Source organism: Penaeus japonicus, unplaced genomic scaffold (genome assembly GCF_977035675.1).
Source record: "Penaeus japonicus unplaced genomic scaffold, GWHDUDI00000001_assembly GWHDUDI00000021, whole genome shotgun sequence".
NCBI classification, from domain to species: Eukaryota; Metazoa; Arthropoda; class Malacostraca; order Decapoda; family Penaeidae; genus Penaeus; species Penaeus japonicus.
Window position 1 is genome coordinate 23,854,036 of NW_028234423.1, and position 12,500 is coordinate 23,866,535.

Genomic DNA, 12,500 nt, shown 5'->3' on the forward strand with positions numbered 1-12,500 from the left:
GTAAATAAGAGGGTTGTGCTTAAAACAAAAATACACAAGATGATGAATTATCTTCTTGCACGCACATCAATCATAAGTAATAGACTTCACCCAGCAACACCTCAACCAGGAAAATCTTCTAGCCCACCAAAGGGGTTGAAATTGCATGGCATATATGTAATCAATATTGAGTGCCCTGCAAAAGAGTATGACATATGCATGGATCCCACAAAGACTCTTGTAGAATTCAGGGATTGGGACAAGCTTCTTCTCTGCATAGAAGAAATGGTTATCAAGTTTGCTGAGGAGGAGAAATTGGCCATATCTCTTGATGAGCGATTCAAGAGATCAGGACGAGACCAGGTGACAGAGGAGGAGAGTCAGGAGGAGCCTCACAGCAGCCAAGCTCTGCTACAGATTTTCAGTCTAAAAAGGTCAGCAGAAAATAGTAACTCAAAAGGAGAACCTCAGGAGAAATATGGTAGAACTCTCTGCACTTATGATAACCTGTCTGCTGTTCACAGTATCCCTGTCAGAAGAAAAAAGAATGGGGACAAGGATGCACAAAGATACGATGAGATAAACTCTGATGAGGATGAAGTTATACTGAGAGCAGATGAGGAAAGACAGATAAAAGATATGAGTAGTGATCCCTCACAAATAGGTGCAAATAAGGAAACTGGCAGCCTTGATTCGGTGAAAGTGGATGAAAGATGTAATGACAACTCTGTTCTAAGATCCACCCCAGAGCAAAGTTTATCACCAAGAGTACAAAGTATGAGAAGTCCAGAAAAAATTCAGGAAGCAAGAAATAAAGTCCGTAGTTCCTTAGATATGTTTAGAAGAATGGTCTCTCAGAATGATGATGACACAACTAGTACACATCCTTCTCCTGAGGATCAGTCTTTGAATAAGGCAACTGTTTCAACTGAAACAGAAAAGCCAGACAGTGAGACCCATGATGAAGCAAACAGCAAAGACAGTAACAAAAAACGTAGCTCTTTAGAGGAATTCATAAGTTTTTATAATGAAGATAAAAAAAAATGTAAACAGGAACCATTTGAAACACCCAAGGAACTGGTCAGAAGCCCTCCCAAGGAGCCTCCACCTCTTAGAGTAGCATCCTCATCACGTACTTTTGAAGATGATGCATCGCAAAAGGCTAGCGTTTTTTCAACAATTAAAAATACAGGAGGGGATGGAGAACAGAACAATAAGAAATCTCTCAGCAAAACTCTCAGTGAAGGATGGAAGAAGCATCAAGCAAAGGCTAAATCTTTAAAATCTCTTCAGAAATTTGAATTCCAGAGGAACTCTTCTAATCAATCCAAATGCATCAACAAGAACACAGGTTATCAAGTGTCACAGAGAGATAAGAGTAATTCCAAATCAGATATCAAGAGCGCTGAACGCAAAACCAGATATCAAACCCGGAGATCCTTACGACACAAAATAGATGATCAGGGCACAGTCCAAGCATCAGGCAGTGACTCTGACAGTGATTTCAGTGGGAAAGCTCTTCGCATGGGATCCAGTAAATCTGTGGACCTGGACTGTAGCTTCAAATTCCAACCAATACTAGAGTCAGAAATCAAGGAGTTTGAGTCTCTTGAAAAAGAAGAAATTGTAGATGATGAGATCATTAGCCATACCTCCACAGATAGACTAGAGAGAAGGAGCTTAGGTTCTGAGATAGTTTTGTCATCGAGGGAGCCTTCAGAGAGATTTACAGAAGAATCAGTGGCAAATAATTGCGATAAATCCAGTGAATTAAATGATTACAGAGAAGATATCCAGAGATTTATTTCTGATAAAAACAATGTGGAGAGCAGTAATAGTGATTTAGTCCATGAACCTTTGAGATCCCAAGTAAAAGATGCAAATTTTTTCACAACTGTTAAAGAGTCTGACTTTGTTCATCAAACTGTAAACCCACCAGAAGATATAAACCAGCAGCTATTTCAGACATCTGGAAATTGTGGCCATGAAGAGCTGTATGCAAAAACTCATCAGGCCACAAAGGAGAACCTTGATTTATACACACACAAAGAAATATCTCCAACACAACCTTTTGTCATTGATAGTATCTTGAGTGAAAAAAATGATGAGGCCCACACTACACAACAAATTGTCACAGAGCAATGTTCAGACCAAACCCATGGTGATACTCAGGAAGGCAGTGGACTTTTAGGTGCCTGCATGAATGAGAGCTCCATGGACTCTTTAGTCAAATGTACTTCTAGAGTTCATGATCTAGATTTACCTGATAATCCAGAGAACATTAAATATGTAAAGGTGTGTGACTCAGAAAATCATGATGATATCAATATCAAGTACATGAAAGAGAATCAAAATACTTTCAAGACAGTAAATGCATACAGCATACAAGAGCAGTATGAAGCCTTTCCACTTTCTAAGAACAATTTTCCTAATACTGAGGTAAATTTCAGGCTTACCAAGTCATCATCAGAGATTATCAGTACTGAAGAAAGCCAGACATGTAGTGGAAGCATTCAAGCAGTAGCTTCACCTATCAGAAATAGTGAGGAAATCATTCATAAGGAGGAGAGTCACAATAGTGATATCCAGTCAACTCCTATCAATACAGCAATCAACTCAGACTTACAGAATCCTCTGTCAGCATCTCTCCATTTCTCAGAGCTTACCATACCTAGCACTAGAGATTCTCAATTGATTTCTCAGTGTACAGCATCACTTACTGACACATATAATGCTAGAACCTTTTTTGGATCAAGTGTTCCAAGCCTCAGCAGTGCTAGTTCATGCGTGACAGAAGAACATCAAAGTGCAAGAAACAAATTTCCTTCTTATGACATAGTTTTCCATGGCAAGATGATACATATTGATGGTAAAAACCCTTCCTTAGCACCTAGTGATCATAGTCAAGAAGCATTACCCAAGTTGGTGGAGCAGTCTGAAGAGTCTGCAATCTTACACAAGAAAACATATGATAGAGAGGTTGATGATTTAGCAGAATTAAATATTCCTATTGGTAGCACAGAGTTGAGTAATGACAGTCATCAGAACTCAGAGGATCAGATTTCTAACAATGAAATAGCAAGCAAAGAGGCACCAAGCGAGAGTAATCAAACACATTTGCTAGGCAGCAACAATGATAACTTGACACACAGATCCAAAGTTGACTGTTTAACAGGGCAGGCCACAAAGCAATCTACAAATGAAAACCTCAAGAACTTGTGGAAAGAAGTAACCACTGAAAGTGGAAGGAAAGTCTACGTAAACCTCCAAACGGGAAACACATCTTATGAAGCTCCAGTTGTTAAGGAGATGCCAGAGTGGACGAGCAGCCAGCCGCAGGGAGCCCCAGTTCTTAAGATCCCTTTATCTGGAGAACCTGAGGCAGATGGAGGGCACCAGAAACAAGATTTTGTCCTCACTCACGGATATAGTGCCTTCATGTCTTGGAAGAAGAGAAGGGAAATGGAGAAGAAGAAAGTAAGTGATAACTCAGAGGTTAGGATGTCAGGCAGTACTGCTGTTAACAGCGTAGATACACAACAAGGAGCACTCAACAATGAAGAAGAAGGCGAGTCCCTAATATCTCCAGGAATGAAGGATGCCATACAGTCTATACTGCAGGACTCTGAAATGGATGATGATTCCATCAAGTGGTCTGAGAAACCATCAAATTTAGGTACTACAGAGAAATCATCTGAAGTGGCCCAAATCTGCCAAGAGTGGGAGCCACCAACATTTGCCATGGATGCTGATGTACTGAGTTCAAAAGTTCAGATGACAGGTATTGAGCGAGGAATGAATAAGGAATCCTCTATAAGGATATATAACATTGTCCATCCATACAAGTTTTCTCAGGAAATGCTCCAGACCTGCAGGGTAAGATTTTTGCAGTATCAAGTGTTGAGATGACAAGAGGCAACTAGGAATTCTGTTGTTTTTATTCTGTATGATTAACTCGCATTCACTCTCATTCTCTCTCCTACTCACGCATTTATTGCTTTCTATTAAAGGGACCTGCTAACAGAAAATGCAAGTACAGTGAATCATATTTGTTTATATATTATAAAAGATTAAAAGTCTAATTTCCATAGACTTACAGGATGGTAAAAAGCAGTAGAAAGAGAATGTACTCAGCACTTGTGTTGTATTAATTCCATCATAATCTTGCAGGTACTGGGCCAACTAGACAAGAAGTTTATAGCCTGTGAAATTACATACACTTCATGTGATCCAACCCTACACAAAGTGAGTGAAATTATTGTACTTTTTGACCAACATGCAGTCGATGAGCGAGTGCGCCTTGAGACCCTCACTGAAGAAAATTATGAAACTTTAGACAATGGAGAACGTGTGATACGTACTTGTATGATTACACCCCCCCTGGAAATGACCCTGCCTGAGAGCGAAGTCCGACTGATGATGGCATACACAAGAACATTCATACAGTGGGGCCTTCACTTCACACAGGTATTTGTTGATTATTTTACTGTATTTTTATTTTATATCTAAGTAGCATTGGTACTTTGTAGATTCCTTTGATCTTGTGAAAGAAAGTGGGTATTGTTACACACTAGCATATAATTAATTCAACCTCCTTCATATACAAAAATAATTTTACTTTTGACTTCAGGTCAGTGCATCACAGGTGAATTTCCACTCCATACCAAGTATTCTAGTTGCTCGGGAACGACATGAGCTTCGTCAACGTCGATGCCAGTCAGCAACTGCCATTATTGAGAGCATTGTGCGAGATGTATGTTACACCCTGCACCAGACTGGTGGTATTGTCTCAACAATGCCAAAACCCTTAATGAATGTCCTTTGCAGCCAGGCCTGTAGAGGTATGTGTGTCCTTTTGAATGTAAGAGATGTTTTAATGACTCAGAGAATTCTTTGGCACTTTTTAACCCTTTTTTTCTTTAATTCTTCTCACAGTTTGTATCAGTTGATTAAAAGAAGTATTGCAGATGTAAATATTTCTGATTTTATTATTTCAAAGTACTTGTAACTTAGTTATATGTAAGCATAACTTGTTTCTCTTTTCTTGTCTTTAGGAGCTATCAAATTTGGAGATGAATTAACTTATGATGAGTGTGAAAACCTAGTGAAGTCACTGTCCACTTGTGCACTTCCCTTCCAATGTGCCCATGGACGCCCGTCTATAGTGCCTGTAGTCAATCTAACGCACCTTGCCAAGGGAAACAAAGAGGTTAGTATAGACAAGGCGATCTTGACATGACTAGTGCCTGTGCATAGTTTTACTTCTTAAGATTAAATATTAAATTCACATATTTATTTATACATATTATATAATCTGTAATATATTTCATCATGTCCAATGCAAACACAAAGTTGCACTCATCAGTAGATGAGCTTTTCAGTATTGTAAAAGTAAAGATGAAGCTTTTGATAATGTATGAAAAGAATGCCATATTTATTTATTTTTTTTTTTCTACAGGAGAGGAAACCCAAGTTGCACAAGCTAAGAGAAGCTATTGATGAGGAAAAGTTGGGGGAAGAGATCATGGAATAATTTATTTGAATATGAAATCATCAACATACCTGTTATGTTTTTCATTTGGGTGGAAATGAGAACATTGTCTTGACATTTCATTAATAATGAAGAGTTAGTCAAAATGTAACTAGGAACAGGTCTCAGAGATACATGGCAGTTTGTTAGAGGTCATGTTTTGTAAATTAAGATTCAGTAGGTTTTTATTTATATATACCAAAGACTATCTTGCCAGGTAACAGAAATGTATTTTTTCTGTGCAAGTGCCTTACAGGAAGAAAAGGTTGTGAGTGATATCTATTCCTGGTTAAGTTCTGTTAAATGGATAAAAGTAAAGATGAAGCTTTTCAAAATGTATTTATATATATTTTAACATACTATAAATTTTTATCATTTGTTGTTATTTGTGAAGATCCCCTTTTAAAGGACTTCTTGTTATCTTTTTTTATAAATAAATGAAGAGGTTTATTCATGTATTAAGTATCTGTTAATCCTAAAATAAGAATAAAAAAGGGATTATTGAAATATATCACACCCAATAATTTTTCTTTTATTAAGTTTCTTGACTGAAATGAAGATAAAAGAATATATAAACAAAATCTGTTGGCTATGTGGCTTCTTCAACAAGCCAGCTTAACTCTAGGAGAATAAAAAAACAATATAGCAATCATCCAACATACAAAACAGAGTCAAACTTCAAACTAGACTTCTCATACTATCAATAATCTTTTCATGAGCCACAGATATATCACTGAATCCATCTCAGAACTTAAAGTCCTTGTACTTCTTGGCTGGCTTAGCCTGATCTTGCTGTTGCTTCCTTCTTTTATTACGTTGCTTCGCCGCATGTTCAGCCACCATATCTGAGAAATCTTCCTCCTCCCCCTTCTGCTGTTCCCTGAGAGTGGCCTCGTAACGCGCAGCCATGGCATCGGTGTCCACCAGATCCAACTCGGAGGGATCGAGAGCCACCTCGACTCCCTGTGGTGCTGAACGTGCTGCTGCCCCTCCCACTCCCGCAGCTCCTAAGTCGTAGGTGTGTGTCGAGCCCATCATTGCCCGCCCCATGGTCTCTGTACGTTTCTCTGGGAGGATAGTGTATAGTGCTGGAGTGTCGCCACCTTCCATTTCTGTCTCCATGCGTTTCTTTCTCAGCTCAATCATGTCTGGTGTCTCCAAGCCAGCTGGTAAAGAGCTAATACCTGAAGGAGTGACTAGACCAGTTTCTCCTGGAGTTACTAACCCACTGACATCCTCATCAGACTCCTCCTCACTCTCTTCTTCTGATTCCTCTTCACTCTCACTCTCCAGTTCTCCCCACATAGTCCTCTCTACCTCCTCTTCTGTCAGTGGGGAATCAAAATCTTTGCTCTGCGTACCAAAGACATCACCATATATAGGCTTACCCATATTATCTACAGGAGGCTTACCCCATCCACCTGCATGGTAACCAAAACTACAGCCTTCAGGTATAGGTGAATTGAGGCCAGGTATTTTTAAGTTTGGATATGATGGGGGTGGACCATAACGCTGCATAGCAATGAGCCATGGAGGCGGAACTTTGTGTGCATTGGCACCCACAGGCATACCTAGGGCTATCCTAAGATCATCACTCATTTCTCCAGGTTTCTTGTCTTTCATCTTTGTCTCAAATTCCTTGCCTTCATAGTAGAGGTCTCCATGTATCGTCATCTTGGGTTTGGTCTGCCACTTGAAGAAGGCATCGTGAAGCTTCTGATAGTCAATGTCAATCTTACCCATCTTGGGTCGAACCTTGTCCCTCATCTTAGCCTTGAGTGTTTTTTGATCTTCCTTCTCCTGTAATGCTGCTCTCATCTCCATAATTCCTGTGCGTTTGATGAAATCTGGTAGCTCGAAGGGAGGTTTTTCGATACCACGCTTACCCTGGAGGTACTTACGCTTAAAGCACCAGTGTCGTGGAACAGGTACAGTATTTCTTGTGGCTTTTAGGTGGACCAGCAACTTTGGGTCCTTTGCTGTGACATCATGCATTTCAACAACATCTGGACGACTCACTGTCTGCTTTAGTTCTGCGATACTCATACGCTTCAGTAGTTTCATTTTCCTCTTAGATAACTTTGGCTTATCATCTTCCTCCTTCTTTATGTCATCATCATCGTCATCGTCATCATCCAAGGGGATTCCGGGAACCTTTGAGCCAAGTTTCTTTGGGTCCACTAGTGGAATTTCTGTCTTGGGAACCACTTTCTCCTCTTCCACCTTTGGCTCTGGTTCTGCAATACGGAAAGCCTCAAATATTTTAGCAAAATGTCTATAGTTGGGGTCTGTGATATCTAGATCGATTGTGTCCTGCACATATTCAATCTCAATGTTTGGATCATCTGCATCGCTCTTGTCCCTCTTCATCCTCTCATTCCTCTGCCTGTCCAGCTCCTCCTGGAAGCGATGACGTCCCTTCCTCTTCTTCTTCTTCTTTTTCTTGCTCTTCTCCTGCTTGTTCTTCTGGTTGGTTTCTTCCGGGGCTTCATCATCTTCCTCCTCGTACCCAGTAGGAATGAAGGAAGGCTGAGTCTTGGCCACAGGTACAGGGGGGCGGGGTTGAGGAGGAAGGCTCTCCAGCTCATCCATGCCAGCCAGTCCCTCTCTTTCAACCTTCTCCACATCTTCTGGATTTACACCCACCTGGAAGAGATATCCAGAATTATTTCCTCTCAATTTTGCTGTAGTATTCTCTTTGTATTTAGAAAAGGAAAATACCAAATAATAAAGAAAATACTGCGTATAAAATCAATAATATCTACATCATGATCTACAAAATGAAAATTAAATTTGTGAGGATCGAAAAAAGAAAGAATAAAAAGAACATCTACATATACAATTACACCTTATACTGTATTCTGCACATTTTTGCACAATTTATCTTTGTATTATTTACCTTACAAGCTATACTGAGAATAAGCAAAGTATATAGAAAAGAAAATGAAAATTTCAAATGAGCCATCATTTGCATTGACCAAACTTCCTAAAGCTGATGAAATGGAAATTATTGGCCTCATATTGGTAAATCCTCAAATCATATATTTCACAATCAAGCCAACAGTATTAAATGCATAAAGTTCAGAGTGACAATATTCTCTGTCTGCCACTCTCTAAGAAAATCCTTCAGGAATTATTGAACACTACCTACACAATCACCTAGACAGTAGACCCCCCTCCTTCCTAAACATGCCTGGCAGCAATGGAGTAACAAAGAGTATCACAGCAGACACACTTTTGCTGTGATAATTGCCGCTAACCACAGCAAAAAACTGAGTATGTATAATAGGCCTTCTTCCTGTCACACTGTCTCCCCAAAATTGAACCTTTTGTACATACCCCAAAATATATCATACACAATTTATAAGACAGCTAAAGCACCTGTACAATGCCTTCTTCACAAAAGAATGTGTTTCCCTTACCTGCTTAGCACGCTCTGTCTTGAAGGCCAAGGCTTGCTCCAAGGCCTGAGGCAGCTTCACCTCCCGTGGAGTTTCTTCCTTGGGAGCTGACACGTGCAGGGACATGAGTGGAGGCGGTTTCTCATTCTTGTCCTGGTTTTCACCAGGAGGTCCCATGGCAGGAGGAGCAGCACCCAATAGCCCTGCACCCTGCAAGCAACAAAAGAAACTCAATAGGGAAAACTTTTACAAAGTAGCTTTTCAACTAAAAACTTAACTATGTAATATATAAATACTGAATAACAAAAGAAAAACCCAAGTCCAAAATAAAATAAAATAAAGAAAAAGAAATATCCAAAATACCAGTTCTTAAATAATTAATATTAAAATTGATGTCTACTTAAAAATAAAATTCAGACCATGTGATATGTACTCATTATGTTAAATCCTTCATTTCTCATTTCCAAGGGCAGTATTTAACCCATCCATGACGGGGGAATTCTAGCCTTGAATGTCCAAATGCCGGGGCGTTCAAATTATTAGGCCTAAATCAATTGAATGGCTGGCACAATACTGTGCCGCCCGGCCACTGGGCTTTTGAATGCGCGGTACAGTACTGTACCACCCGTCCTGTGTGGGTTAACATGCTAAAATACTGAAAACACACATTTCAAAGAAAAACATTTCTTACTCAGCTACAGATTTTAAGGTACATTTTAGTCTTGTGGTCTCATATATGAGCATCCAAACATTCCAAATATTTAAACCCAATGCCAAAAATAATTTAGACATAATCAAAAGAGTTTAAGAAATTACCGGAGGTCTGGGCGAAGTGTTTGCCATTGGCATAGGCGGCCGCTGTGATGCAATGGAGGTTGGTGCACGTGTTGTAGCTGTCTGAAGGAGTGGAGGCCTGAGAGGTGGCTGCTGTGGAGAGGGTGTGGACTTAGGCACTGACCCCGGTGCTGGGCCCAGGAGACCAGCACTTGGGATGGGGGCTGGACCTGTGAATCCAGCAGGACCACCAACATTGATTGGCCCTGGGGGGTGTGGGGTGAAGGATGTCGCAGGTGGTGGCACAACCACAGATGCCTTGACGCCAGGAGGCCCAAGAACTGGAACTGTCCCAACCCCTGGTGGTACTGGGGTTACAGTCGCTGGTGCAGATGCACGTGGGAGAGGGGCAGTTACACCTGGAGGGCCTGTTGGTGCTGCTGGTATCTGCAGGGCAACACATATCTCAACACAAGGAAAACTCATAAAACAGAAAATGGACTCTCAATTTCATACTCATATGAATTTCTCACTATCTCTAAAACTTTGTGATACTTCAACATCTTAAGTAATTGAAGTGAATTGAAAATATATACCAACATTCAAATCATGCAATTTACCAAAACAACTATCAATAATAACCTAGAAAGTATAGCCATTTTCCTGGTCTGTAATGCATAGTCTTGTTAGAAAAATAATGAAAACAAAATATCAAAACCACCCTCAATCTATGATATGAAATCCCTCACCTTATGTTCCTCTTCCTTCTGCTTCAGAGCTTCCCTTTGCAGTCTCAGTAGCTGCACCTGTTTCTCATGTTCCTCCCTCTGCTTTTCCATCAGTGCTGCCTCTTGTAGGCGATACAGGTCTTCCTGTTGCTTCTGTTGCTGTTGCTGTTCTAAGAGCCTCTGTTGCTCCCTGACCTTTTGCTGCATCAGTCGTTCTTCTTCCAACTGCCTCTGACGGGCTAACATCTGCCAAAAATTGCAGAATATAAAACAAAGAAACAAACACCACTCCAACATTTATAGGATTTGTCCTCCACATTGGTATATTTTCTCCACAGATAAAAACCTCAAAAAACACTACTAATTTCCTCTCATTACCCTTTCATCAACTAGTATGACAGCATTAACAGATTTTTAATTAAACCTATTCAATTCTTGATTACTATAATGTATTGTAAAAAAGATAAAATAATCATAATTCATTTCCAAAATAAATCACAAGAAATGACCTCACCTCCTCCTGTTCTCTTGCCTTCCTGAGGAGTTCATTCTGATCCTGAGGTGGTTCCCCTTGTTCTTGCTGTGGTGGCTGGGCTTGCTGGCTTGGCTCCTCGGGCTGCTCCTGCATCTCGCCCCCCTCTTCCTCCTCTTCTTCCTCCACCACCATGTCCTCCTGCTGCTGCTGTTCTTCCAGCATTTCTCTGTTCTCTGCTTGCCCCAGCTGGTCTGCGTTGTCATCCTCTGGGCTTCCCTCGTCCATCTCCCCTCCTTCTAGAAGTGAAGATCATGTGTTGATAGCATTCATGTCACTACAACCTTTAATCTATTGATGTAGAAACTCCACAGGGGCTTAGTCACCAAGAAGTTAACCCACACAGGACGGGTGGTACAGCATGTGTACCACGCATTCAAAAGCCCAGTGGCCGGGCGGCACAGTATTGTGCCAGCCATTCAATTGATTTAGGCCTAATAATTCGAACGCCCCGGCATTTGGACATTCAAGGCTAGAATTCCCCCGTCGGGGATGGGTTAATAAGGATTCTTACCTACCATGTTTATCCCCATTTCTTGAAGAAGGGTTTGGGGTAAACAGATGAGTACAGGTAGGCCTACTAATTGACTTCTTGGTGATTAAGCAAATTTGTGGAACAATCTACGTATTATATATATATATATATATATATATATATATAATATATATTATATATATATATATATATATATATATATATATAATATATAAAAAAAAAAAAAAAATAAAAATAAATAAAATAGTGGATGGTGCATATTTCTGGAAAGTCAACAGGCATATACAAGCTATCCATTAAAAGACAATAACAACAACAATGATAAAAGGAACAACCTGCTCCAAATTATATACAAAAACATTTACAATATCACCCCATTCACATTAACCCATTGGTCGTGGTTTTAACAAAATATGTATAGAGTCGTGTGGCGGGTTTATGTTGTATGGCACAATATAAATTACTTTACCTTTGTCTTCTTCCATGTCTGCAGCCTCTTCCTGGGCAAGCAGGTGCTGATAAAGTCGTTCCACAAGCTCACTCTTCAGACCTGGGTGGGAGAAGGAAGAAAAGCTGATGGAGTACAGACATTTCCTGTGCTACATCCCTTATGTTCAATATCAATAAGAATGGTAATAATAGTAATGATAATAGTCATAAAATTATAGTAATAATAATAATAGCAGCAGCAGTAGTAAAATGATTGATGATGATGATGATGATGATGATGATGATGATGATGATGATGATGATGATGATGATGATGATGATGACGATGATGTGATAACATAATGGTTGTTTTAGTACCGAGATTACCAATGACTTTTGATTTTAAGCAAAATGAGGCAGAGAAATTAACAAAAAGGTAATATTATTATTACTATTATCTTACTGCAGTTGTTATTTCTAACACTTGATGGCAATTAACCCACACAGGACGGGTGGTACAGCATGTGTACCGCGCATTCAAAAGCCCAGTTGCCGGGCGGCACAGTATTGTGCCAGCTATTCAATTGATTTAGGCCTAATAATTCGAACGCCCCGGCATTTGGACATTCTA

General features: G+C 40.0%; 2 protein-coding genes across 5 annotated transcripts in view; one reads left to right on the plus strand and one right to left on the minus strand.

Moving 5' to 3' along the window:
• The window catches only part of LOC122251389 (DNA mismatch repair protein Mlh3), a 10,059-nt gene extending 4,092 nt beyond the window's left edge, over positions 1-5,967 (plus strand). For all 3 annotated transcript variants that reach the window (XM_043013311.2, XM_043013310.2, XM_043013313.2), the window contains exons 4-8: positions 1-3,855; positions 4,150-4,446; positions 4,610-4,820; positions 5,034-5,188; positions 5,438-5,967. The exon at positions 1-3,855 is cut by the window's left edge and continues 547 nt beyond it. In XM_043013311.2, the coding sequence (XP_042869245.2) occupies positions 1-3,855; positions 4,150-4,446; positions 4,610-4,820; positions 5,034-5,188; positions 5,438-5,512 (4,593 nt within the window). In that variant the 3' untranslated portion in view covers positions 5,513-5,967. The remainder of the gene's footprint in view (positions 3,856-4,149; positions 4,447-4,609; positions 4,821-5,033; positions 5,189-5,437) is intronic.
• Positions 5,968-6,025: 58 nt separating this feature from the next.
• Sf3b2 (splicing factor 3b subunit 2) overlaps positions 6,026-12,500 on the minus strand; it is an 8,456-nt gene continuing 1,981 nt past the window's right edge. Inside the window, exons 2-7 of one of the 2 annotated variants that reach the window (XM_043013316.2) lie at positions 11,910-11,990; positions 10,927-11,180; positions 10,434-10,658; positions 9,727-10,131; positions 8,932-9,120; positions 6,026-8,155 (exon numbers count right to left, since the gene is read on the minus strand). In XM_043013316.2, coding sequence (XP_042869250.2) covers positions 6,254-8,155; positions 8,932-9,120; positions 9,727-10,131; positions 10,434-10,658; positions 10,927-11,180; positions 11,910-11,990 — 3,056 coding nt within the window. In that variant the 3' untranslated portion in view covers positions 6,026-6,253. Of the gene's footprint in view, positions 8,156-8,931; positions 9,121-9,726; positions 10,132-10,433; positions 10,659-10,926; positions 11,184-11,909; positions 11,991-12,500 lie in introns of both variants that reach the window. The other variant, XM_043013315.2, reaches the window with a different exon arrangement.